The sequence below is a fragment of the Danio aesculapii genome, chromosome 8 (assembly GCF_903798145.1).
Source record: "Danio aesculapii chromosome 8, fDanAes4.1, whole genome shotgun sequence".
Classification (NCBI taxonomy): Eukaryota; Metazoa; Chordata; class Actinopteri; order Cypriniformes; family Danionidae; genus Danio; species Danio aesculapii.
In genome coordinates this window covers 343970-371217 of record NC_079442.1, presented here as the reverse complement: position 1 = coordinate 371217, position 27248 = coordinate 343970, and the positions used below count along the sequence as shown (strand labels likewise).

Sequence of the window (27248 nt, the reverse complement as noted above, 5' to 3'; positions counted from 1 at the left end):
TGCTCCACCGGGGCCTGTACCTGCTCCCGCAGCCACACCCATACCCATACCCTGTCTGCTGGAGCCCGAGGAGGAGCAGCAGGGTCTGGCGTGCCCGCTCAGTGCCAGGACCACCACCACCACATGTGAGCATACACAGCATGAACACTGTAGTAGATTTGGGGATTTCAGTCTCTATCCGGATGTCACTGCACCAAAACTATTGGAAATTGCACTACCTGACAAAGGTCTCAAGTTTTAGCCTAGTCAAGTTTTAGGAGCAGCAAATACTAACTTCTAATTGATGATTTGATGTCAGAAGTGTCTTATATGAAAGGTAAAGGCCTCTAGATTTTGTTTATTTGAGCACAGTAAAATCTGATCATGTCTTGATGTTGACTGATTTGATTAGGACAGTAAGGTCTGACTCTGCTTAGACTAAAGTCTGCTCACTGAACCTTCAATAATGTCCAGTACATGTGTGAGTGTGTGAGCTGTTGATGTATAGTTTGTCTCTCTGTCTCCCTCTAGTGGACAGTGGCATCGGCTCCACTGTGTATTCAGACTCTCACAGCAGCGGTCTGCAGGAGTGTGTGTCCACCGCAGCGCAGGAGGTCTGTATCTCTCTTTCTGATGCACACACTGATCTGATATATGCGCATAAATCTGCATTCCTCTGCTACTGCGTGACGCACGCACAACATAATGCGCATGCTTGCACTCGCAGAGCTCTTATTCAGAGGAATTACGCTAAATTTAGAGCTGTGGGGGAACTCGGGGTTCATCGTTTTACATCTGAGTTGCATGTGTGATAGCAGTCTGTGCTGTGTGTGTGTGTTTCATTCCCTGTTAGTGATGAATTCATTAAAGGAGACCCTGTTTTATAAGATGTAATATGCGTCTCGGATGTCTCTAGAGTGTGTGTGTGTGTGTGTGTGTGAGTTTGAGCTAAACATAGCACACAAATAATGTTCTCTAACTCTCTGAAACGGACGCTTTCAGGCTTTGATCTTCATTTCTGTCGATTAAAATGTAAATGAGATTGTGATTTTAATGCAGAAAGGACTCTTATGTGGGGTTTAAACCCAGTTGTGTGTGTGTGTGTGTGTCAGCAGTGTGTGAATCTCTCCAGCAGCCTCTAATGCTCAACATCAATGAATTGTGCTTGTTCTAATCAGACTTGATCAAAACAGTCTGCAGAAACACTTTGATTGACATTCTCCTTTTATATGATGTCATCAGAGGGGGAAAGCCCCGCCCACTAGTGCTCATCTCTCCCTCATTAGCATAAACAGCAGCCCTGAGTGAGAAGCAGCCGTCTGTCCATTAGCCATTAGAGTGTTTGAGCTGAGTCATTAGGCGTCTGTAGCTCCGCCCTCTTCTGAAAAGAGCACAATCTCATTTGCATTTAAAGCGACAGTCACCAAAACACCACAGTTAGGATCAAAGCCTGAAAGGGTCAGTGTCAGAGAGCTGGAGAACATTATCTGTGTGTATTCTCAGCTCAAACACACACACACACATCAGAGATGCACTTTTCATCTTGTAAAAATAAGCGAAACAGGTCTACTTTAAATATTTTGAGGTACAACAATGAGGGAGGATCCTAATCCTTTTGTTTTTGTATAACCAAGTCGTGTGTGTGTGGTTGTGTGTGTGTGTGTGTGTGTGTGTGTTCATCTCATTTGCCATTTCATGATAACAGCATGTAGAAGCTGCTTCTCTTCCAGGGTGCGCGTCATGAAAGTTCCTCTATAAATGACTTCTTCAGACTCTATGAACGTCCTCAATTCCCATCCCGACCCACCAGCCCGTCCCGACCCCAGACGCCCCGAGAACATTCAGAAGATGCGTTCAGAGGTCTGTTTCTGTCTCCTCCGCCAGCCTCCACCCGCAGGTACAGCGACACCTCCCTGAATCCGCCCTCTGAGGAGTGTGTGTTGGCCCGTCGGCTCTCCTTAAACCAGCCGCCGTCCCCCTGCCACAGCTGCCTGTCTGTGCTCCTGCACGGGGCGCTCTCTGAGAGAAGATATTCGGGATATTCCACGCTTTCTCCATCGGGATCAGACGTGCGTATTTCAGACCTCTCCCAGCTGAACAGATCCCTGCAGTGCATTACGGGACACGTTCATCAGCCTCCTGCGCTCCTGAAAGTGCCGATGTGCCCTGAAACAGCGCCGCCCCGTCCCGTCCGCAGCTTCAGCGATGAGGGCTGTGGTTTTGAGTTTCCACGTGATGGACTGGTGTCCCGGCGCAGGTCCAGCTCCTGTGTGGGCCAGCGCTCAGCGGTAGGTGATGTGGATGCAGATGCGCTCGGGCTCTGCAGCTCTGCTGTGCTCCTGCTAGGGGGTTGTAGCTCTCTAATGTGCTCAAATCTAGAGGCGGTCTCTCCTTTCCTCTCTCCGTACTTACCAAGTGCATTTCTCTATCGAAGGAGAACCCAACCGTTCTTAATAAAACCCTACCTATTAACCAAGCCTACTATGTGACGTCATGCTGCTAACCATCTAACAAATTGCTTCAAGTCTTCACTGTCACTTCAAGGAACATGGAAATAGCAAACAGGCTAATATTACAGCTCCTCTAGAGGTAAACAGGTGAGTTTTACCATGTTTTTGAATCCCTTGAGCCGATCTCCCAGGCTAAAAGGAGCTCTTTTAGCTTAGCTTAGCATAAATCATTCAATCGGATTAGACCGTTAGCATCTCAAAAAAAAACAAGATTTTCCATGGTCCTGCAGTTCTCCTAGGGGATTGTAGTTTTCTAATATGCTCAAATACACAGCCGTCCTCTCCTTTTCACTCTCTGTACTCACCAAGTCCTGTTCTCTTATGGAGGAGAACCCAACCGTCTGTTTTCCTGATGTGACATGCTCAATAACCTCACTTATGATGCTGCCTGCTAACAAATGCTTCATGTTTTCAATATCAACTAACCTGGTTGTGTGTGTGTGTGTGTGTGTGTGTGTGTGTGTGTGTGTGTGTGTGTGTGTGTGTGTGTGTGTGTGTGTGTGTGTGTGTGTGTGTGTGTGTGTGATCTGCTCGCCTGTATATTACTCCGTGCAGCTGCTGTCATCTTTTGTTTATGTGCACTCTTTGTGTAACGTTAAGGCCCCGGTGTACTTCAAACCAAATCAGAGAACAAGCACAAATGGCGTACTTTCAAGCAGACTCCTGTCAAAACGAAGTTAGTTTCAGCAGTTCTTGAAACTGATCAACCAATCAGATTTAAGTTGAAGTTTTCCTTAAATTCAGACTTGCAGTCAGGGTTAGCTTTAGGGCTATTGATTAGGTTTGGACTCGATTTTTGAAAAGAAACGATGTTTCAGGATCAACAAAGTGTTCAACCAGTAACATGTTCATGCTCTAATATATACTGCAGTGTTGGAAAACATTACTGACTTTCATTTGTAGAGCAGAGATGCCCAAATTAGGGTGTGCGGGCCAAAGTTGGCCCATGGTAACGGTTGATTTGGCCCAATATCCCATCTTAGAAGAGAGGCAGAATGTTGAGGGTAATGCCATTACTGCACATTGCCATTTCTGGTTGTTGCTAGATCAGATACGTTTGCGGATGGAAGTTAACGAGAATTATTTCTATTTATTAAATTTCTCATTGATTGTATTTTATTAATGTCTAACCCCACCCCAACCCTAAACCCAACCATCACAGTACTGTAAAAATATTAATTATTGTTATACAGCATCATAAAATATGCTGCTATATTAATGTGCATATCACACTTCCGGCCGGCCGTATATATGATCTAGACTTAGACCTAGATCTTAGTCTGGATCTAGACTTAGGGTTAACCCTAACCCTAACCCTAACCCATTTCTAATTTAACACACCCTTTTGTTTGTTTATTTTTAAGCTACAAAAAAATCAAACTTAAATTAAATGTTGTGAATTAATCCAATTTATGCTCAAGGGCAGCATGGTGGCTCAGTGGTCAGCACTGTGGTCTCACAGCACTCAGGTCGCTGGTTCGAGTCCCGGCTGGGTCAGTTGGTGTTTCTGTGTGGAGTTTGCATGTTTTCCCCGTGTTGGCTCCGGTTTCCCCCACAGTCCAAACACATGCGCTATAGGGGAATTAATCAACCAAATTGGCCGTATGGGTGTTTCCCAATACTGGGTTGCAGCTAGAAGGGCATCCGCTGTGTAAAACATTTGCTGGAATAGTTGGCGATTCATTTCCCTCAGCCCACAGGCCTCAATCAATATGGTTTTTGGCCCTTCGTAAGAAAAAGTTCCCCTGTTTTAGTACTTCTGATTCAGCTTCCTGTGGGAGAAATGACTAGGAATAACAAACAGCAGAAAACTTCTCACTCTACAAACAAGTGTGTTCATGACTATACATGCAAATTAGGATAATATAATCAGAAAACACCAACATCAAGCAGCAGAACCAGCTGTTTTTAACGTCTGGAAATCAGTGGAAGTGAATGAGAGTGGAAGTCTTCGGACAAATAGATTCTAACATCTGCATCCGCTCATACGTGAAGCTCAATATCATCACTCAGCCTTTCAGAACTTCTTCTTGCAGAACAGAAGAAGAGCTAGGTTTGAAGTATACCAGGGCCTTAAAGCATGTGAGCGTGGGATTTCTTCATTAGTGTGTTTCCTCTTCTGCAGTCTCCAGTCTTGCGGGTCCAGAGTCATGCGGCTCCAGCTCAGCACATGCAGACGTACACTCCTGCGTCCTCAGAGTCCTGCGGGACGCTTCTGTCAGCACAGGACACGCTGAAAACAGCACAGCAGAACATCAGTGCACAGCGGATCTCCTCCAGCCGGAGCGCAGAGCTGCACATGCAGACACACACACACCCGTCTGCAGCGCTGCATCCACACACAGCTGAGATTCTGAGTCTGCAGTCTGAGGCGCAGATCTGCGACTTCTCCACTGTGCAGATCAGCCACACAGGCCCCGCGCCACCTGTCCAACAGGTACACATGCTATACAGCCATATCTCTGCTCTACGTGTTGTTTTGAGATACAGCAATACCACATTTGTCTACTGTTTAGGGCAGATATATGTGAATTGGGTCGCAGCACTACTGTACATGTGCAACCGTCTCATGTAATCTCTTGTGTTTTAGCTCTGCATTCAGACGCCGCTCATAGACAGCTGGCAGCATGCAGGACAGTCTGCATCTAGTGTACCGCCACTGTCTGTTCCCCCGCTGCAGGGGCCAGCTTACCTCACACAGGTACACCCTACACTGCAAAAAATGCGTTGTGTTGAGATCTAAATATCTGAAAATTCTCAAATCAAGAAGCATTTCTAGACAAGAACTAAATATTGCTTTGTTTTCAGAAATAATGAGTGAAATTAAGTGAGTTTCTCCTTAAAGGAGACCCCTTATTCCCCTTTCTACAAGCTTTAAAATGAGTATCTGCCATATCTAGAGTGTGTGTGTGTGTGTTTGAGCTGAGAATACACACAGATAATGTTCTCCAGCTCTCTGAAACTGACCCTTTCAGGCTTTGATCCTGATTGTGGCGTTTGGTTGACTGTCGCTTTAAATGCAAATGAGATTGTGCTCTTTTCAGAAGAGGGCGGAGCTACAGACAGCTGCACGTGACAGATGTAAAACAGCACTATGTGTTGTCAGCAGCTCAAACACTCTAATGGCTAATGGACAGACGGCTGCTTCTCACTCAGGGCTGCTGTTTATGCTTATAAGATGGAGAGATGGGCACTAGTGGGCGGGGCTTTCCCCCTCTGATGACACGTACAAAGGGAGAATGTCAATCAAAGTGATTTCTTCATCAAGTCTGATTATAAACAATACAGATGATTCCTGACTCACTGTAAATAACCTGACTTTTCTTATCTCAGAATCTTCGTCTTGAAGAACCCCCACCCCCCCACCTATCCCTACTCCCCCTCATTTCTAGATGAGCGACCCTGCAGCCCAGTGGTTAGCACTGTTGCCTCACAGCAAGAATATCTCCGCTTAAAGTCCCTACTGAAACCTCCCAGCATTTCTGTGTGGAGTTTGCTCGTTCTCCCCATTCTCGCCTGGGGGTTTCCCCAGGTTTTCCAGTTTCCCACAGTCCAACAATCATGCAGCCTAAGTGAATTGAACGTACCAAATTGATACCATAGCCAAGCTCTTAGCGAAGTACACCTCTCCTCAGCCATCAGCTAGAAATAAAGCTGAGGGGAGTTCATCAAGATCTACCTGAGCTCAAACTCCTCTCGCCCTGCAAACAGGAGGGAGCCCAGGGCTCGAGGATCTCATGAGCTCAGGGTTTGACAGCATCCCAAACAAGCTTTATAATCAATCATCAGCCAAGTGTGAACTCCTGAAGCTTGTTCTAAGGAGAAGCTCTCTTCATTTTGACTCACTGTTTCTGAAATCAACACAATCATTTTTCTTGTCTAGAAAATGCTTCCTGATTCTTGAATCTTTAGATATTTGGACTGTAAACCAGACAAAAACTATTCTTTGCAGTAAGCTTGGCATGTATTTTTCACTTTTGGATGTTCTTCTGGTCTTGACGGTGGTTAATGTCTTTGAGTATGCTTTGGTGTTTGTCTGCAGTGTCCCGCTGGGTCTCCTCTTCCAGGATGTGATCCACACACTGCCTGTTTTCCCACGGTTCAGTCGTCACTCAGTTTGCCAGTGCCAACACACTCTGCCATCTCCCCGGTGGCGTGCTCACAGAGTTCAGTGCCTGCCCAGTACCCGCTCATGCCCTCCACATCTCCAGTACCCACACAGTGTGCAGTTCCCCCGCAGCCCATCAGTACCAGCAACCTAATGTAAACCACATCAACACTTTCTCCCAGCAGGGCCACAGTCAGGCCACACCCACAGTGCATCCAAACCACGCCTCTCTGTGTGCTGGAGCCCCTTCTATTCAACAAGCTCCGCCCACACAGGTAATGTATGCTTTGATTGAGTGCTTTCCAGTGAAATGTGCATGTTTTATATGCTTGAGGTAATCTCAACTAGAAGAGAGGGTGGGGCATATATTAGCTCCTCCCCTATTTGAAAAACAGCCAATAGTGTTTAGTTTAGGTATAGTAATACGCATTAAAGCTTCAGTGAAGTGCTTTGAAATGTGCAGTTTTTTAAATTGGATGTTTGATGTAATCTCTATTGAAACATGAAAAGAGGGCGGGGCATAAAGTAGCTCCTCCTCTTTTTAATAAACAGCCAATAGAGTGATGAATTTCTCAAAAAGCAGATCTCTTTGCAGAGTATCTATGTAACTGTATTGACCGTGGTGTTGATGTGTTGTTTCCAGGGCTCGTTGACCCTCCAGCATCAGACTCTTCCAGCAGACCCTGAACTCTTCCAGTGTCTCTGATCATGTCCATGTCTCTCAGATGATGGCACAACCCACCGCCTCCTCCCACAGTACCCATAATGCACCTCAGCTTCCCACAATGCCTCAGCTCTCTCACAAACCCGTCCTGGACACGTTTAGCTCTGCAGTGGACCAAACGCAGACTCCTCTACACACGGGCCAGGGCGTCTGCAGTCGCTGTCCCACATCCAGGAGCTCCAGAGGCGCTCACTGAGGTCAAACTCAACACTGCACATTCTCACATTAAGGTCACATGGTACACTGCATCATCATGGGTGTGTAATGTTAGGTGAATCTGAAGGCAGACTCGGCATTAGGGGCCGTTCACATATTGCATCTGTGAATATTTGACATAATTGATGCAGCCTGCTGCAAATTTGCCTCTCTTCATGTGTTTATGTTGACATTGCACTGATCTCGCTGTAGAAGCTGGATTCTTCAATGTTTCTAATTCAGTTTTTCTTTTCTTTAGGAGCTGGTTCCTGATAGAGCCTCAGCGCCGGCTGCGTCCACTCACGACAGGTGCGTTTCTCTCTGGTGTACCTGTGCAGATGGCAGAGCTCAGACCTCAAGCGTTCTGAAAGCTTCTCTGCTTCTCCACAGTATAAACTCTGACGCTGCGTCCGGTAAAGAGCTGAGTGATGGGAACGAGGGCTCAGGCAGAGCTCGCAGCGAATCACGAGTCCGAAAACAGCACCGCAAATCATCCCACACGCGCTTACGACAGGACAAGACCAACAAACCCAAACTCAGCATGATCAAGGTGAGTCCGGACACTGAAAAACGGAAAACTCTGAGCATGATGAAGTCTTCTGGACTTATCTTTTACTTAACTCTTGTGTGCTGTTGGGTCGTTTTCATCCACTGGGCTGATTTTGAGTTTTAGTTTGGCCACAGCATTTCATTAAGAAATGATTTTTTAGAAATAAACCATTGCCGCTGGAAGGGCATCCACTGTGTAAAACGTATGCTGGAATAGTTGGCGGTTCATTCCTCTGTAGCGGCCCCTGATAACTAAGGGACTAAGCTGAGGGAAAATTAATGAATGAAATATTTAAACATTCAAATAAATCAATATAATTTATGCGTGCATGTGTTTATATTTATTTACTAAATATAAACAGTATATTATGTAAATGAAAACTTGTAAAAGGGGTGTGGCTAGAGCACTCTGCTACTGTTTGATTAAGAAAATGTACCTGATTTTGTTCGTCAGCATTTGATTGGTGTTGATCATGCAGTGATCTGATTGGCTGATATTGCGGTGAGATCTTGAGACGCTGTCGTGTGTTACAGGTGTGCGACACAGGTGACAAGATGGTGGAGTGTCAGCTGGAGACTCACAATCATAAGATGGTGACCTTTAAATTTGACCTGGATGGAGATGCTCCAGAGGAGATCGCCACATACATGGTAAACTAGCAAAGTCCAGACGCTTACTGTTACTGGTCACAAATTACATGACTAAAAGATAAAACTTATAGTGAGTAAAATAATTTATTAGATTATGCTAACATAACCTGATTACTTTTGGATTACATTTAGATTACATTTGTGGGAACATTTTAATAACTTTTAACATAACTTAATGACAACACTTTGGATTACATTACAACTACTTTAGTGGGAACATTTAGATTACTTTTAACATAATGTAATCTGACTTTTGGATTACATTTAGATTACTTTTGTGGTAACATTTAGGTTACTTTTATTGTATCATTTAGATTACTTTTTTACATAACGTAATCCTACTTTTGGATTACATTTCGATAACTTTTTGTATCATTTGGATTACTTTTAAATGATGTTTAACATACCGTAATCTGACTACTTTGGATTACATTTAGATAACTTTTCTGGTAACATTTAGATTGCATTTACAGTAATTTAATCTGACTACTTTTGGATTACATTTAGATTACTTTTCTGGTAACATTTAGATTGCATAAACAGTAATTTAATCTGACTACTTTGGATTACATTTATATTACTTTTCTGTGACATTTAATGAACTTTATGGTAACGTTATCTGACTACTTTTGGATTACATTTAGATTACTTTTTTGGTAACATTTAGATTGCATTTACAGTAATTTATCTGACTACTTTTGGATTACATTTAGATTACTTTTCTGGTAACATTTAGATTGCATAAACAGTAATTTAATCTGACTATTGGATTACATTTAGATTACTTTTGTTGTAGCATTTACATTTCTTTTAACATAACGTAATCTGACTACTTTTAGATTACATTTAGATTACTTTTCTGGTAGCATTTAGATTATGGTAATGTGATCTATTTTTGGATTACATTTAAATTACTTTTGTGGTAACATTTAGATTACTTGTAATCTGACTACTTTTGGATTACATTTAGATTACTTCTGTGGTAATATTTAGATTGCTTTTATGGTATCATTTAGATTACTTTTAACAACGTAATCTGACTACTTTTGGATTACATTTAGATTACTTCTGTGGTAATATTTAGATTGCTTGTATGGTAATGTAATCTGTGATCTGTATAACTGTATGTGTGTTTGTGTGTGTGTGTGTGTGTATATGTTTATCTGCTGTATTATTGCTGTATGTATGTGTGCGTGTGTGTGTGCAGGTGGAGAATGAGTTCATCCTGCTGCTGGAGAGGGAGATGTTCATCGAGCAGCTGAAGGACATCATGGATAAAGCTGAGGACATCCTGAGTGAAGATGCGGAGGGAGAGAAAGCGTCCGCACAGACTTCACCGCTCCGTCAAACACCCCTAAACACACACTCTGTGACGCAGGTCAGCTCACACAGGCTGCGTTCCATATATCATTCAATTATTATTCGTTATGCTTATTAGTAATTATTAGTAGGTAGCTGGAAATGTTTATTTAAAGTATTAATTTAAATAGATTAACATTACATTTAGGCCGGCGGCACAGTGGCCCCACAGCAAGAAGGTCTCTGGTTCGAGTCCCGGCTGGGTCAGTTGGTGTTTCTGTGTGGAGTTTGCATGTTCTCCCCGTGTTGGTGTGGGTTTCCTCCGGGTGCTCCGGTTTCCCCCACAGTCCAAACACATGCGCTATAGGGGAACTGATCAACTAAACTGGCCGTAGTGTATGAGTGTGTGTGTGTGAATGGGTGTTTCCCAGTACTGGGTTGCAGCTGGAAGGCCATCCGCTGTGTAAAACATACTGTGGCGAGCCCTGATAAATAAGGGCCTAAGCTGAAATGAATGAACGAGAACATTAATGGCTAATTAAGTGTGTGTGTGCTGCCATCTAGTGGTGTAAAGGAGAATAATGTGTCCTGCTGTGCTTTACTGTGTGTTATTTTGACTCCATCACGTCTGTATTTCTATATATTTGTGTATTTCAGGGCTCCAGATCTGAGCACAGCCAGTCTGATCAGCTGGTCTACAAGCAGAACGGTAAGACCCAGTTTCTGCTGTAAAATAAAACACACACAATAACACACACAGTCTGTCCTGATAAACACACACTCCTGCTGACTTACAGTGCTCCACACGGGTAAACGCTGGTTCATCATCTGTCCTGTGGACGAGACGCCTGCCGCTGACAGAGAGGAGAACAGCAGCAGTAAACCCCAGCAGAATAATGGTGAATACACTGCATTTCTGCCTGCTCTTCCAGCTCTTTTTCTATTATCTTACTGTAATAATCCACAACAATAAACAGAGTTACCTTTTGAAGCTTAAGTTAGGGTTGCCTATGAGTGTGTCTGATGTGTGTGTGTGTGTGTGTGTGTGTGTGTGTGTGTGTGTGTGTGTACAGCACTAATCATCCTCCCGTCTCTCCCTCAGACACAGACAGCTCCTCTATCATCAGTGTTGATCCTCCTCCATCAGCGCCGCATCAGTCGTGTGTGTCTGATCTCCAGGCAGCAGACGGCTCTCAGACGGCCTGTCCCACCGGCGTCTCCATAGTTACAGAGATCGGCGTTTCCATGGTTACGGATATACCCTGCTGCCCGATCGCTCCTCCTGCGTCTCTAAATAATCCAAAGGCAGACGAGAGCCTCCAGCAGCCCGTATCTCCCACATCAGAATCAGCTGTCAATCAAACTCAGCCTGTGGTGCTGCAGCAGCCCTTCGCCACGCCCACTCCTGTCGGCAGCAGCCAATCGCAGCCCCAGAGCCCCACCCATCAGGCCCAGCAGACGCAGCCGGTGGAGTCGGACAGCGAGGGGCCGCCCCGACTGGAGTTCGCTGACCGCACCATCAAGACTCTGGATGAGAAACTGCGGAACCTTTTATACCAGGAGCACCACCCCTCGCAGAACACAAGCTCCGCCTCTGAGCCACCTGGGTCTCCGCCCCTTTCTGACAGCCAGGGCAGCGATGGAGCCACGAGGAGAGCAGAACCACTGGTACATACACTGTTACAGCTGTGTGCGCGTGTGTGTGTGTGATTCATTCATTCATTTTCCTTCAGCTTAGTCCCTTTATTCATCAGGGGTCACCACCGTGGAGTGAACCGCCAACTATTCAAGCATACGTTTTACACAGCGGATGCACTTCCGGCTGCAACCCAGTTCTAGGAAACACCCATACACACTCATTCACACACACACACACACACACACACATTCATACACTTTGGCCAGTTTAGTTGATCAATTCCCCTATAGCGCATGTGTTTGGACTGTGGGGGAAACCGGAGCACCCGGAGGAAACCCACACCAACACGGGGAGAACATGCAAACTCCACACAGAAACACCAACTGACCCAGCCGGGACTCGAACCAGAGACCTTCTTATTGTGAGGCCACAGTGCTGAGCCACCGTGCCGCCCTGTGTAATATTTATGCATATGCACAGTCCCCAAGTACACACACAAGACTTCAGAACAGCTACTAAACTCATCATTTGCTGTTCATCATTCAGTTTAAGACATGTCTGGAATGTGCAGACAGCTTTAAGATGAGTCTGTAATTAATCTGCTTTTTCCAGGTCCATGAGATCAGTTGTTTGTTAATCTGATGTCAGAACAGTGAGCGTCTCCTCTCTGAGCAGTTTTATATTTGTCTTCTCTGTATTTCATATTTCAGTATTCCTCATCCTCTCTTGTTTTGTGTCTCTTGTAGCCTCAGATTCCAGAGCGATCAGACAGTCTCGGCACCCTGAGTGACTCTGCTGTCGCACGTAAGAGAGAGTGTGTGTGTGTGTGTGTGTGTGTGTGTGTGTGTGTGTGTGTGTGTGTGTTTTCTCTCTCTCTTTGAAGCAGAAGTAGTGTTTGAGTGTATGGTAAAAGGATAAAACTGAATGTTTAATAAATGAATGAATGTTCTTATGAGCTGTATTAATGAGTTATTATGTGTCAGCTGATGATGGACTTATTATTTATTTCTATTTCTGTTGAGGAGATTCTGGATTCATGGAAAAATAACATTTTGATGTGTCTTTTTCTTTCCTTTCGTCCTTCCTTCCTTTCTTCCTTCCTTCTTCTTCCTTTTTTCCCTACTTTCCTTCCATTCATATCTTTTCTTCCTTCCTTCCTTCCTTCCTTCCTTCCTTCCTTCCTTCCTTCCTTCCTTTCCTACTTTCTTCCTTCCTTCCTTCCTTCCTTCCTTCCTTCTCCTTCCTTCCTTCCTTTCCTACTTTCTTCCTTCCGTCCTTCCTTCCTTCCTTCCTTCCTTCCTTCCATCCTTCCTTCCTTCCTTCCTTCCTTCTCTCCTTCCTTTCTTTTTTAATTTTTCCCTTTTTTGCTTCAATTCCTTTCTTTTTTCCTTCCTACCTTCCTTCCTTCCTTTCTTCTCTCCTTTCTTTCCATCCTTCCTTCCTTCTCTCCTTTCCTTCCTTCCTTCTTTCCTTCCTTCCCTCCTTTCTTTCCTTCTTCCTCCCTTCCTTTCTTTCCTTTCTTCCTTCTCTCCTTTCCTTCCTTCCTTCCTTCCTTCCTTTCTTCCTTTCTTCCTTCTCTCCTTTCCTTCCTTCCCTCCTTTCTTTCCTTCCTTCCTTCCTTCCTTTCCTTTCTTCCTCCTTTCCTTCCCTCCTTTCTTTCCTTCCTTCCTTCCTTCCTTTCCTTTCTTCCTTCCTTCCTTCCTTCCTTTCTTTCCTTCCTTCCTTCCTTCCTTCCTTTTTCCTTTCTTTGCTTCTGTTCCTTTCTTTTCTTTCTTTTTTCCTACCTTTGTTCTTTCCTTCCTTTCTTTCATTCATTGCTTCCTTTCTCTCCTTTTTCCCTTCTTTTCACCTGTCCTCCTTTCCCTATTTCCTCCTCCTATTTTCACCTATTCTACTCCTTCTTTCCTCCTTCTCTTCCTCCTCTTTTCTCCTCTTCTTCCTCCCTTTCATCCTCCTGTTCCTCCCCTTCCTCCTCCTTCTCCTCCTCTGTCTCTTCCTCTTCCTCATCTTTTCTCCTCTTCTTCCTCCATTTCCTCTTTCTCTTCCTCCTCTTTTCTCCTCTTCCTCCTCCTCCACTCAGCCTATAAGAGGCTTCTGAGCAGGAAGGAGTCCTCTGGCACACACACCTCCAGGAGCCACTTCCAGGTGCCCATCTGCTTCTGTCAGATCATACACATATAGAAGAAATATAAAACCCCCGCTCTGCTGGATCTGCTCAGTGTGTTTGACCACTCTCTCTCTCTCTCTCTCTCTCTCTCTGTGTGTGTGTGTGTGTCCTGCAGATCCTCACAGATTCAGACGTGTCTTCTCATGATGGTGGAGATCCAGCAGCGGCGGCTCCTGAATCTACATCTGAAAACACACACAGATCCACATCCTGCAGAACTCTGAGCCACAGATACTCCGCTCCCGCTGAGCTCTACCAGGTCTGACTGAAGCGCACCTTTATATGCTGGACACACACACACACACACACACACACACACACACACACACACTAGTGTATTATCGGTGCACAGTATGAGTGTGCTGAATGATTAATGAGTTATTGAAGTTATTATGTTTAAAAAAGAGTTCTCCACAACTCTTCTCTCCTCTAAACAGAAATCATGGATGAAGGTGTTCATGAGGACTAATAATTCTGACTTCAGCTACATCTACAGAGAAATAGAATGATTCTTAATTAGTCGTTATATTTTCAGGATGCATGCACATCATTTCCAGAGGCCAGACCCACAATGCCATGCGCCACAAGCTCTCTGTCAGCTGACGGGACGGGGCGGTGTGTGTCCTCAGACAGTGGTGAGGAGCGACCGCAGCAGGATTCTGCACCAGTGGCCGGTCCTGCATCTGACCTGATGAAGCGCGCTGTAGCATTCCTGCGGAGATCCACTCACAGCAGCAGCCTGCAGAGCTCCGATTCCCCCGCCGGACCTGTGGCCAACGGACACGCCCCCTCAGCCACTGGCCACACCCCCTCCGCCTACATCAGCAGCGATAATGACTCTGAGTTTGAGGACGCGGATATGAAGAGAGAGCTGCAGAAGCTGAGAGAGAAGTGAGTCAGAGACACAATCATTAGCTTACATAGATCCAGGAGGTTATCTCAGAATAAGCCCTAACAAGCATACAGCACATACAGCACTGTTGTAGAAGACTGAAGGGTTTATTCTGTGAAAACAACCATCCTGGATGTACTTTATCACACTTATTACACAGCTACTGGTCACGAATTAGAATTAAAACAAACAGACTAAAACAGCTGATGGACTATACACTAACCTGTGCATTATTCAGACACTAGATGGCACCAAACAGTCAAATCCAGCTGATGTGTGTGTGTGTGTGTGTGTGTGTGTGTGTGTGTGCACAGACATATGAAGGAGATCTCGGAGCTGCAGGCCCATCACCGAGGAGAGATCGAGCAGCTGTATTCCCGCTTGGGTCGGCCTGTTCCTGCCAGCGTGGGTTTCTTGCATGCAGCGCCACCTACAGGCCGACGCCGCAGAACCTCCAAACACAAGCTGAAGGGAAGCCGGCTGCTCAATCCTATGGTGCAACAGCTGAGGAACAACCGCAGCAACAGCTCCAGTATGTATGCAAACCAGCGATGGTAGAAAGTAAACTATTGAAAGCTTCAAGCGTTCGTGTTAGCGACACCTGCTGGTCAAAACTGTAATTGCAACAAAAATTTAGGCAAAAAATGCATTTACTTTTCCTAAAATATTGCGAACTTGAAAGTATAAGCTAAAAATGCGCTTATACATGCATACATTCCTCATCACATCATTAACTGTGCATGTGTGTGTGTGTGTGTGTGTGTTGTCCTGCAGCAGAGACATGCTCCAGTGTGTCGGGGTCTCCTCTGAAGAGTTCTGTGGTCAGCAGCAGCTCTGTGGGCTCCAGCAGCCCTGTTACTCTGAGCCCTGTGTCAGAGCCGGTGCAGACCCAGCAGCCCTGCTCGCTCAAGGGATCGCTGTCCTCAGACAACATCTACAGCCCCGCCACACACACACCGCAGAGACAAGGTGAACAAACACACTGAAGAGCTCACACTGCTGCACACACTGGCTGTAAACCGTCCTCACTGAATGCAGCCTGCAGAAACACACTCACAGACTATCACAAGCACACCACACACTGCAAACGATGCCTTTCGCACTCAGAGATTGTGTCTTGTTTTAATCCATATATCTCAAAACTCTTAAATCAGGAAGCTTTTTCTAGACGAGCAGTAAACATGGTCTTGATTTCAGAAATAATGAGTCAAAATTAAGTGAGTTTTTCCTTAAAATAAGCAAAATAATAATGTAGGGCTGAACAGTATATCATATGAGCATCGATATTGCAATGTGTGTATCCACAATAGTCACAACACAGGATTGGATTTTATATTAAAGATTAAATAATGAAGATATTTTACAATTATTTCAATATTTATTCAATGATGACCAGGTTATTTTACATTTGTTTGTTCAATTTCTGCACTTGAATGCTGTTAGACTCCCCAGATAACCATAAAGCACGGTTTATTTCACGTTTGTTTTTGTTGTGTTGTTATTATATGCTTGTAATTTATTATAATTTATGCAAAACACATCATGTTGATCTAAATTATTGAAATCTTTTCAAATAGAGCTGTTTTAATCATCAGGTGGAATTATATTCATATCGCAATATATATCACAGCAAAACAAAATATCGCAACGCCATATTGTTTCAATATCGTGCTATTTAATGCTATTTCAAAGGGATTATTTTGCACAAACAACAATTTATACACACTTACAGTCTTGTGAAAGTAAAAGGCACCTGCGTTTGGTGTGTTTATTTAGTTTATGTCTCCCCCTGTGGCTGTTTAAGGAACTGCACCGCTCTGAAAACAACCAATGGTGCTTTTATTAATTAAATTACTGCAATTATATAGTTATTTATATAGTTTATATAGTTTATAGTTTATAGTTATTTATATAGTTTAACTACTCTAATCAGCACAAACAGAATGAAACACTGATTTATTGCTCAGCAATAGTCTGCAGTGGGACAGTCATCTATAATGTATATTCTCAGAAGACTCTCTGAGCTGTGTGTTATATTCTACAGTATCACATCTCTCTCTCTCTCTGTTTTTGTCACACGTTATATCACTCACTCACTCACACACATGGGATTATTCTCAGTCTCATGTGCGCCCACTCATTGACTGCGTTTAAATGGAGTCAGGCAGAATGTGACATTTAAACGGCTGCTTAATTGTTTGGTCACGTGACATTATTTCATGAACAGCAAAGTGAGGATTGCATGAGGCTCATACTGTGTCCGAAACATCACTCCAGTGGGTCAGTAGACACTTTCACACATGATTGGCTCTATTTTAATGATATAGGCGCACGGTTTTAAAGCGATTGGTCCGGATACACCTTTGTTATTTTAAGGGTGTGAAAAACAGTTGGTGCACCAGGCGCATGGTCTAAAATGGTGCTTATTTTCTTAATGAGTTATTAGTGTTATTTGGGCATAATGTTCAATAAATCAATCAAAATCATCTCATATTCGCTTTTAAGAGAAATCTGTGCTCGCGCCATGGCAGATTCGCTATTTACATAGCAGACTTTGTAATCAGAAAAACTGAACGCTTCACTTGCGAGGAAAGAAATACGAGGTTAAAACTGACCATCAAGTTTCTTTTTTACGCGGACAATAATATTCCTTTACATTTCAATACTTCAATGTATTTATGTGCTGCTGTGCATCCCTGTGTGTGTAATAAGCAACATGCGTGACTGTTTTGGACCTGTTTATCTCTACAAAACAAACATAAACACCTACTGCCAGCTAGTGTTTCAGAAGAGTTACTGCAGAGCTACTCAAACAGCGCGCAGAAGTATAAATGCAAAAGTATATGTTTTTAAAAAGCAATGCAAGATTGTAATCTATTAGTTTTACAAGTTACTTTCCCCAACACTTACTTGAGAAGAGTGACTGGCTACCTGACCAATCAGCTTTCAGCAGTGAGTCAGCAGCTCCGCCCTTTAGTATTATAACTTTCCCCAACACTTACTTGAGGAAGAGTGACTGGCTACCTGACCAATCAGCTTTCAGCAGTGAGTCAGCTGCTCCGCCCTTTAGTATTATAACTTTCCCCAACACTTACTTGAGGAAGAGTGACTGGCTACCTGACCAATCAGCTTTCAGCAGTGAGTCAGCTGCTCCGCCCTTTAGTATTATAAGTTTCCCCAACACTTGCGCGAGGTCAAGTAACTGAGTAAGTTTAACCAACTTACTGACCAAAACGACTGGGTTTCATGTGTGAAAGTGTATAATGACACATACAGACGAGTGTTATATGGATGTAAGGTTGATTTGAGCAGCATTGCCATTGTTAGAAGCACACAGACACATGTACACCTCCACATCTGCATTACCCGCTGTTATCTGAGACGCTTAAACTGTGTTGTGCTGTTGCTGATATAATGCTTGTTGATGGGGATCTGATCTGATCTGATCGCTGCCTGTGTCGGCTGTTACACCTGTCTCTCTCTCTCTTTCTCTCTCTCTTTCTCTCTCTCCCTCTTATATTCATTTCTCCACAGGCTGGACCGTTTACCACCAAACATCTGAGCGAATCACCTATAAATCTAGTAGCAAACCTCGCACTAGATTCCTCAGTGGACCCGTGTCTGTGTCCATCTGTTTGTATTTGTTCTACTTTTCTTCTAATACCCATAATTCCTTTCCTGTTTCTTTCTGCTCTTCTCTCGTGATTGGCTGTGGTTTATCTTGTCCTGCGTTTCTCTCATGTTCACGCACTCATTCAGACATTCTCAGACATCGCATTTCCATCCTCACGTTAGACGGCACTTTCCATGAACATGGGTTAATATTAGCAAGCTAAAAACGTCAAATAAAAACATTGCCACAAATGACGAAGGAAGCTGCACAGCGTTCCATAAATCCCAGTGAGGTCACTGTTACTGTTACTCAATTCACTTTTGTGATTATGGACGCATATAGAGCCAAAAGATAAATGAGTTCATATTTTTGGATAGTTTGTGTAACAATAAAAGGGTTACACTAAACCTATAGCGCTTTTATCAATGCAGGTTTCTAAGCAGGATGTTATATAAGGGATAAAGCACATCCAGGCGGTTGTTATCGAAGAATAAAGTTCGACAGGTTTATCAGCTGCTGTTGTATATGACTGGGGTTTATTCTGCAAAAAACAAATGCCTGGATGTACTTATTACACGGCTACTTGCCACAAAACTTAACCTGAGCATTATTCAGACACTAGAGGGAGACAGACTAAAACAGCTGATGGAGTATACACTAACCTGTGCATTATTCAGACACTAGATGGAGACAGACTAAAACAGCTGATGGAGTATACACTAACCTGAGCAACCCAGTCTGTTGTGATTGGTCTGATGATCTGGTCTGTTGTGATTGGTCTGATGATCTGGTCTGTTGTGATTGGTCCGATGACCCTGTCTTTTATGATTGGTTCGATAACCCAGTCTGTCATGATCCGATGACCCAGTCTGTCGTAATTGGTCTTATGACCCTGTCTTTTGTGATTGGTCGGATGACCCAGTCTGTTGTGATTGGTCTGATGGCCCTGTCTGTTGTAATTGGTCCGATGACCCAATCTGTTGTAATTAGACCGATGACCCAGTCTGTTGTGATTGGTCCGATGATACAGTCTGTTTTTATTGGTCTAATGACCCAGTCTGTTGTAATTGGACCGATGACCCAGTCTGTTGTGATTTGTCCGATGAGCCAGTCTTTTGTGATTGGCCTGATGACCCAGTCTGTTGTGATTGGTCTGATGATCTGGTCTGTTGTGATTGGTCCGATGACCCTGTCTTTTATGATTGGTCTGATAACCCAGTCTGTCATGATCCGATGACCCAGTCTTTTGTGATTGGTCTGATGAACCAATCTGTTGTAATTAGACCGATGACCCAGTCTGTTGTGATTTGTCCAATGTGTCAGTCTTTTGTGATTGGCCTGATAGCCTAGTCTTTTGTGATTGATCCGATAACCCAGTCTGTTGTGATTGGTCCGAATGGCCCAGTCTGTTGTTATTGGTTTGATGATCTGGTCTGTTGTGATTGGTCCAATGACCCTGTCTTTTTATGATTGGTCCGATAACCCAGTCTGTCATAATCCAATGACCCAGTCTATCGGGATTGGTCTTATGACCCTGTCTTTTGTGATTGGTCGAATAAACCAGTCTGTTGTGATTGGTCTGATGGCCCTGTCTGTTGTGATTGGTCCAATGACTCAATTTGTTGTTATTGGTCAATTGACCCAGTCTGTTGTGATTGTTCCGATGACCTAGTCTGTCGTGATTGGTCCGATGACCCAGTCTGTCGTGATTGGTCTGATAACCAAGTCTGTCGTGATTGGTCTGATGACCCAGTCTGTTGTGACTGTTCCAATGACTCAGTCTGTTGTGTTTGGTCCGATGACCCAGTCTTTTATTATTGGTACGATGGCCCAGTCTGTTGTGACTGGTTTCAATGACCCAGTCTGTTGTGATTGGTCCGATGACCCTGTCTGTCGTAATTGGTCTGATAACCCAGTATGTCGTGATTGGTCTGATGACCCAGTCAGTTGGGATTGTTCCAATGACCCAGTCTGTTGTGATTGGTCCGATGGCCCAGTATGTTGGGATTGTTCCAATGACCCAGTCTGTTGTGATTGGTCACATTTTGGTCCATTTTCAAATGCATTGGGTGGACTTAGCAAACCTCCTGAATTTTCTCAGGAACATATGGTGGGAGGGTCTCTGTTGTGATCGGTTGTGAAAGAGTGAGAAGTAAAGATTACACAGATATATAGCTAGTCTACGACCCCTAAGTATTTATCCAGAGATCGGTGTTGAAACGTGACCTGTACAATGGTCATGTGTATGGAACATGGGTTGTCTACGTTATTGAACATGATTAAATGTACATAGGCTGAGTGACTGGTGTTGTTGGTTTGAAGTTCTGACTTTCAGTTTCAGAACTAGTTTGCTAGTTAATTAATTTTCAAGATCTGAGGTGAACTATCCGCTGCTGCTTTCAGTGTGACAAATGTCCCATATATTTGTGTTTGAACTCAAGCATTTAACACTGAATAAAGCACATAATCAGTACCTGAGGTGATCTTTGTCGAAGTGGTTCATGCTGTTGTTCAGCCGCGATATCTAAATGTAAATATCTGACATGACAAATATCTGATAGCGGAACTCTCTGGAATGCAATACAAATGCGCCAGTTGTTGCCTTGGTAACACAAGTGTAATGTAAACAGTGATATGGGTGAGGATCTTCATATTTATACTGTACCTCTCAGTGTAAACAAGCCATTAATGCGTTCAATCCTAAATGAATTCATGTTAAATGTGAGGTCTGTGTTCGTGGAAAGAGCCGTATGTCCACTGGTCTGGCCTTCAGTTTGTCTTCTGTACCATCATAACCATCCCCTGACAGCAGAGAGAGTCTGTACGGATCAAAGCTTCTGTTTCGTCTCTGTTTTTTCTGTGCGTTTTTTCCACCTAAACCCCAATGAGGCGACGAGTGGAGGCACAGGACCAGCCGGACACCATCAGGGCTGTATCTCAATCTTTTACCTCACTTCTGTTCTCTGGCCGTCACCTGCATGCGTCTGAAATAACGCTCTCCCTGAAGCGGAGTACATTTATTACCTTGTGTTTCTGTTCTGTTTGGCTTTTAGTGTCTTGTTCTTCTTGGGCAGGGTTTGTTTTGGACAGAAACATGATTTACAGTACTGTTTTGTACTAGATCTTGTTTCTTTTCCCACAAAATTAGATGGTTTAGTTGTCCTTCTGTAGCCTTATTCTAATCTGTTGTGTTGAAATCTCGTTTTTACACCTGTAATATTAATGAAGTTTACATTTCAGCATGCACTGCTTTAGCATTCATAATTAAATGCTGTTTTATTCTTCTGTTTAAATGTTATTATACTTCTTTATTCAAAAAATAAACTGTGTTATTAATAGTGGGGGTTTAGGAAGGTCAGGAAATTCTCATGCAATATTTACACACTCACTTCCACAGACACATAATACACAAAATATGATTCATTCATTGTCCTTCAGCTTAGTCCCTTTATTTTAGCAGGGGTCACCACAGCGGAATGAACCGCCAACTATTCCAGCATATGTTTTACACAACGGATGCCCTTCCAACTGCAACCCAGTACTGGGAAACACCCATACACACTTATTCACACACACACACACTCATACACTACGGCCAGTTTAGTTGATCAATTCCCCCATAGCGCATGTGTTTGGACTGTGGGGGAAACCGGAGCACTCGGAGGAAACCCACGCGAACGCAGGGAGAACATGCAAACTCCACACAGAAACGCCAACTGACCCAGCCAAGGCTCGAACCAGCGACCTTCTTGCTGTGAGGCGACAGCACTACCTACTGCGCCACCGCGTCGCCCCGCATCATAATAACTTCTGACAAATATGCTGCATCCATCTAAAGCGTTTCATGGGGTCTTTAAAGCCAGACATTTAGTGCGAGGATATTTACATCATCATTCATATTTATTAGATTCTCATTGCATTAATCCGTATCAAGAGTCTGTGTGTCCATTCACACCAGTCACCCTCATGAGCTCACAGAGGAAGCTGATCTGTTCTCTGATTGGTCGCTGTGTTTTCTTGTGCAGCAGCTTGTCCAGTGGGCTGAGCCGTGTGCTTGTCCCCGCCCCTAACGTCTGTGTGTCTGTGCTGTTTGGTCTTGTAGGGTCCACTCTGAAACGACTATGTCTAGGGAAAGAGCGCAGCAGTAGTAACTATCCCACTTTCTTCTTTTTGCTCCCTTTTCTTTTTCCTCTCCTCCTTTCGGATGTTGTCCGTGCTCATTTATTTATCGTTATGGCATGAGCGTGCGATCAGAAGTGCTTGCATCAGCAGATTGTGAAGTATTGTTTTGATTATTTCACGTTCGTGTTAGTGCATGCTGATATCTGTGCAGTCAAGCCTTTGTTTTAATCAGAGTTATTTCTGGTCAGTTAAGTGTGTGTATGTGTGTATGGATGTGTTGGTTGTTTGGTTCTGTAATCATCCAGCTGCTTGATTACAAACTGAAGTCAAGTCCTCAACATGAACACATGATTAAACTGTGCATCATAAGGGTTTGTTCTTGCTTTATAATGTGGTACAGCTCAAGACTTACACCACATTTATACATGAACACATTCACTGTCTCCATAATGTGTGTATAGAGTGCAGTAATGATCAAGTAATTGAACAAAACTCGATTTTAGATGATTAGTGCAAATATAATTGAGTGATTATCAAAGGACATGTTTATAAAAGTGATAATTAAAGGGTTAATTCACTCTGTAATGTCGATTCTGTTATTAATTACGCTTCATCATCCACTGAGAGCTTTGTTCATCTTTAAAACACAAATGAAGATATTTTAGATGAAATCCTGGAGCTCTCTCGTCCTCCATAGACAGCAGTGAAGACGCTCCAACTCCAGAAAACCCCTCAGAGAAGTCTTCAGTGCTTCATCCACTGAGATGTGGAAATCAGAGAGCGCTTTGCTGATGATAACTTCTTGCAAGAAATTGCATCAAAATTGAGTAAATGCAGAATTTAGATGCAGATGTGCCTTCCTGACTTGGTATGCTGCCTCTGAATATTCATTTTACATTTATCTTTAATATTTTTTATTTAATTTATTATTTATAATTTATTTTCAGTAATTTAATTTATTTTCATTTCATTTTAATTTAATTATAAGTATTCATTCATTTTCCTTTGGCTTAATCCCTTATTTTGCAGGGTTCACCACAGCAGAATGAACCGTCTAAATTTATTTATTTTAATTTCAATTTATATTAATTTAATTTATTTTTTTAATTAATTTTAATTCTTTTAATTTTCATTTTTAAAATTTATTTATAATTTATTTTCATTTATTCAAGTTATTTTTATGTAATTTAAAATCTTTATTTAATTTTTATTGTTTTATTTTTATTTTATTTATTTATAATTTTTTATTTGTTTAATTTATTTAACATTTTTTATTTCATTTTAACTATTTTAATTTATAATATTAATTTAATAATATTAATTAATTTATAATTTTAATTTATTATATATTCAATTATTTAATGTTAAACACTAGCCTAGAGTGCCGTCTGCTGTTAAACACTAGCCTAGACGCCATCTGCTGTTTTAATTTATAAAAAAATATTTTTATTTAATTAATTTATTTATAATTTATTGTAATTGTTTTATTGTTTTTTTTTTTTTATTTTAATCTGCATTTTAGAGCTTTGGACACTTCGGTTAGAGCTTTGGTAATAAAACTGCATCAGCGCAGTTCAGTTGTTTGTTAGTAGTAAAGAAAAATAAATTGAAAATAAAATCCAAAAACAAATAGGTTTTTGACTAAATAAAATTGTAAGGAGTAAAAGGGTTCTTTTTTCTCTTTTTAAAAAAAATCCAATTATGTAAAAGTGTTCACTTTGATTTGTACTCGAGTATAAATCTCTAAAAATAATACTTAAAGAGACAGTTCACCCAAAATGAAAGTTCTGTCATTATTTACTTCTTTCAAACCTTTATTAGTTTCTTCTGTTGAAAACAAAAGAAGATATTTTGAAGAATGTTGAAAACCGGTAATCATTCACTTCCATAGCTGGAAAAACAAATAGTATGGAGATCTCCAATTCAGCAAGCATTTTTGGGTGAACTATCCCTTCAAGTACACTAATTAAGTTAAACTGCATCAGTACTGGACGAGAGAGCTCCAGGATTTCATCTAAAATATCTTCATTTGTGCTGTGAAGATGAATGAAGCGCTCAGAGGATCGACACAATCATGAGGGAGAGGAATTAATGACAGAATCTTCATTTTGTGTGAATAATCCCTAATTTAAAGCTAGCATCACACTGTTGAACATGGTGAATCAGCTGTAGTTGAGCAGCGGATGGGTTACAGAGCTGCGTTTATCAGAGTTTATAGTTTCAGCTCTTCTTCTGTGTTTCTCAGGGTCTCACAGTACTGCTGCGGCTTCATCATCATCATCATCCACAGCTGTTCCTGCCGCTTCAGCTCGGCCAATCACAGCGCTCGTACAGGCTCAGGCCAACAACAGCAACAACAAAACCGGCACCTTCACTGATGATCTGCACAAGCTGGTGGATGATTGGGCGAAAGAGACGCTTGGCTCCGCCCCTCAGTCCCGCCCCCCTGTGTGTCAGATCAGACCATCCAGATCTCATCACGGCTTCCAGACCAGCCACTCTCACAGTCAGGTACTGCAGAATGCAAATAATGGCGCTGATCCGCGTGTTAAGTGGTGACGTGTGAAATAATGCTTCCGGGTCCAATCCGCTACTCATTTAAATTGAGAAAATATTCCTTCATGACTACTTCTAAGTCATATCACACATAAAATCATGGTGTACACCACAGTCTCTGGACTTGCTGCATCACAGACACCAATATCTGACCAGTTTATACAAATTAATCACTCTCTGGCCATCGAATATTAGGCATGGATGTGTGTATGTGTATATATATATATATATATATATATTAGAGGCTGGATATATTCACACACTGCTGACACTGAGCTGATCTTGTTGTTGTTGTAGATGCGAGGCTCGGCCTCTCAGTTTGGTCTGCCTCTGTCCTGTCCGCTGACCGCAGCTCTGGGTCCCATCATGCCTCATAACCCACCACCCGTTCTCCAGCATAGCAGCTACCTGATGCCTGCCGCACCCTTCGCAGGGATGGTACCTGCGCCCGTGTACCAGCACCCGTGGCCTGCTCTGCCCAGTCCTGTTGGCATGTTTGGAATCGTCCCATATCCCACCATAGCCAACCCAGCCCTGCAGACCTTCCCTATGGTGCTCAAGAGTCCAGACGCGGCCAGCAAAACCAGGACTGCATGAGCTACGCTAATCAGACGGAGAATCACAGTGTCAGCACATTACAGCGGACCAACTGTGTGTTTTTACTGGTTCTGGATCAGTCTGAGAGCTGCAGATGATGATGGACACGTCTGTGCGAAGCCTGTAAATATCAGGTGTGTGTGTGTGTGTGATGACTAGCATGAGGAGTGTGCTTGTCTCAGATCAGTCCTGCCTGCACCTTCCCCTTCTCAGTTTTAAGTTTCAGCTCTTGAAGGTTATCTCTCTATTAGAGCTGTGGCCAGAAATGGATTCTGAAATGTTTTAAATTTGTAGATATTCTCTCTTGAATCGATTCTGAGCATAGATTTTAAAGCAGACGGCGCTCTAGGCTAGTTTATAACAGCAGAGGGCGCTCTAGGCTAGTTTATAACAGCAGACGGCGCTCTAGGCTAGTTTATAACAGCAGAGGGTGCTCTAGGCTAGTTTATAACAGCAGAGGGCGCTCTAGGCTAGTTTATAACAGCAGACGGCGCTCTAGGCTAGTTTATAACAGCAGACGGTGCTCTAGGCTAGTTTATAACAGCAGAGGGTGCTCTAGGCTAGTTTATAACAGCAGATGGCGCTCTAGGCTAGTTTATAACAGCAGAGGGCGCTCTAGGCTAGTTTATAACAGCAGACGGCGCTCTAGGCTAGTTTATAACAGCAGACGGTGCTCTAGGCTAGTTTATAACAGCAGACGGCGCTCTAGGCTAGTTTATAACAGCAGACGGCGCTGTAGGCTAGTTTATAACAGCAGACGGCGCTCTAGGCTAGTTTATAACAGCAGAGGGCGCTCTAGGCTAGTTTATAACAGCAGATGGTGCTCTAGGCTAGTTTATAACAGCAGACGGCGCTCTAGGCTAGTTTATAAGAGCAGAGGGCGCTCTAGGCTAGTTTATAACAGCAGATGGTGCTCTAGGCTAGTTTATTACAGCAGATGGTGCTCTAGGCTAGTTTATAACAGCAGAGGGCGCTCTAGGCTATTTTATAACAGCAGACGGCGCTCTAGGCTAGTTTATAACAGCAGAGGGCGCTCTAGGCTAGTTTATAACAGCAGAGGGCGCTCTAGGCTAGTTTATAACAGCAGACGGCGCTCTAGGCTAGTTTATAACAGCAGAGGGCGCTCTAGGCTAGTTTATAACAGCAGACGGCGCTCTAGGCTAGTTTATTACAGCAGATGGTGCTCTAGGCTAGTTTATAACAGCAGATGGCGCTCTAGGCTAGTTTATAACAGTAGATGTTGCTCTAGGCTAGTTTATAACAGCAGAGGGCGCTCTAGGCTAGTTTATAAAAGCAAATGGCGCTCTAGGCTAATTTATAAAAGCAGATGGCGCTCTAGGCTAGTTTATAACAGCAGATGGTGCTCTAGGCTAGTTTATAACAGTAGATGGTGCTCTAGGCTAGTTTATAACAGCAGACGGCGCTCTAGGCTAGTTTATAACAGCAGACGGCGCTCTAGGCTAGTTTATAACAGCAGACGGCGCTCTAGGCTAGTTTATAACAGCAGACGGCGCTCTAGGCTAGTTTATAACAGCAGACGGCGCTCTAGGCTAGTTTGTAACAGCAGATGGCGCTCTAGGCTAGTTTATAACAGCAGAGGGCGCTCTAGGCTAGTTTATAACAGCAAGAGGGTGCTCTAGGCTAGTT

The 27248-nt window shown here is 43.2% G+C and overlaps 1 protein-coding gene across 1 annotated transcript in view; it reads left to right on the top strand.

Moving 5' to 3' along the window:
* LOC130233991 (serine/threonine-protein kinase WNK2-like) overlaps positions 1 to 27016 on the top strand; it is a 44942-nt gene extending 17926 nt beyond the window's left edge. The window contains exons 9-33 of the mRNA XM_056464269.1: positions 1 to 125; positions 511 to 593; positions 4615 to 4926; positions 5080 to 5190; positions 6402 to 6412; positions 6532 to 6588; positions 6701 to 6872; positions 7327 to 7518; positions 7776 to 7825; positions 7907 to 8066; positions 8600 to 8716; positions 9924 to 10094; positions 10673 to 10724; positions 10813 to 10914; positions 11118 to 11683; positions 12401 to 12458; positions 13735 to 13799; positions 13937 to 14080; positions 14357 to 14712; positions 15028 to 15245; positions 15488 to 15682; positions 18248 to 18346; positions 22429 to 22473; positions 24694 to 24959; positions 25302 to 27016. The exon at positions 1 to 125 is cut by the window's left edge and continues 122 nt beyond it. Of these exons, the coding sequence (XP_056320244.1) occupies positions 1 to 125; positions 511 to 593; positions 4615 to 4926; positions 5080 to 5190; positions 6402 to 6412; positions 6532 to 6588; positions 6701 to 6872; positions 7327 to 7518; positions 7776 to 7825; positions 7907 to 8066; positions 8600 to 8716; positions 9924 to 10094; positions 10673 to 10724; positions 10813 to 10914; positions 11118 to 11683; positions 12401 to 12458; positions 13735 to 13799; positions 13937 to 14080; positions 14357 to 14712; positions 15028 to 15245; positions 15488 to 15682; positions 18248 to 18346; positions 22429 to 22473; positions 24694 to 24959; positions 25302 to 25601 (4027 nt within the window). The 3' untranslated portion in view covers positions 25602 to 27016. The remainder of the gene's footprint in view (positions 126 to 510; positions 594 to 4614; positions 4927 to 5079; positions 5191 to 6401; positions 6413 to 6531; positions 6589 to 6700; positions 6873 to 7326; positions 7519 to 7775; positions 7826 to 7906; positions 8067 to 8599; positions 8717 to 9923; positions 10095 to 10672; positions 10725 to 10812; positions 10915 to 11117; positions 11684 to 12400; positions 12459 to 13734; positions 13800 to 13936; positions 14081 to 14356; positions 14713 to 15027; positions 15246 to 15487; positions 15683 to 18247; positions 18347 to 22428; positions 22474 to 24693; positions 24960 to 25301) is intronic.
* Positions 27017 to 27248: the final 232 nt, after the last annotated feature.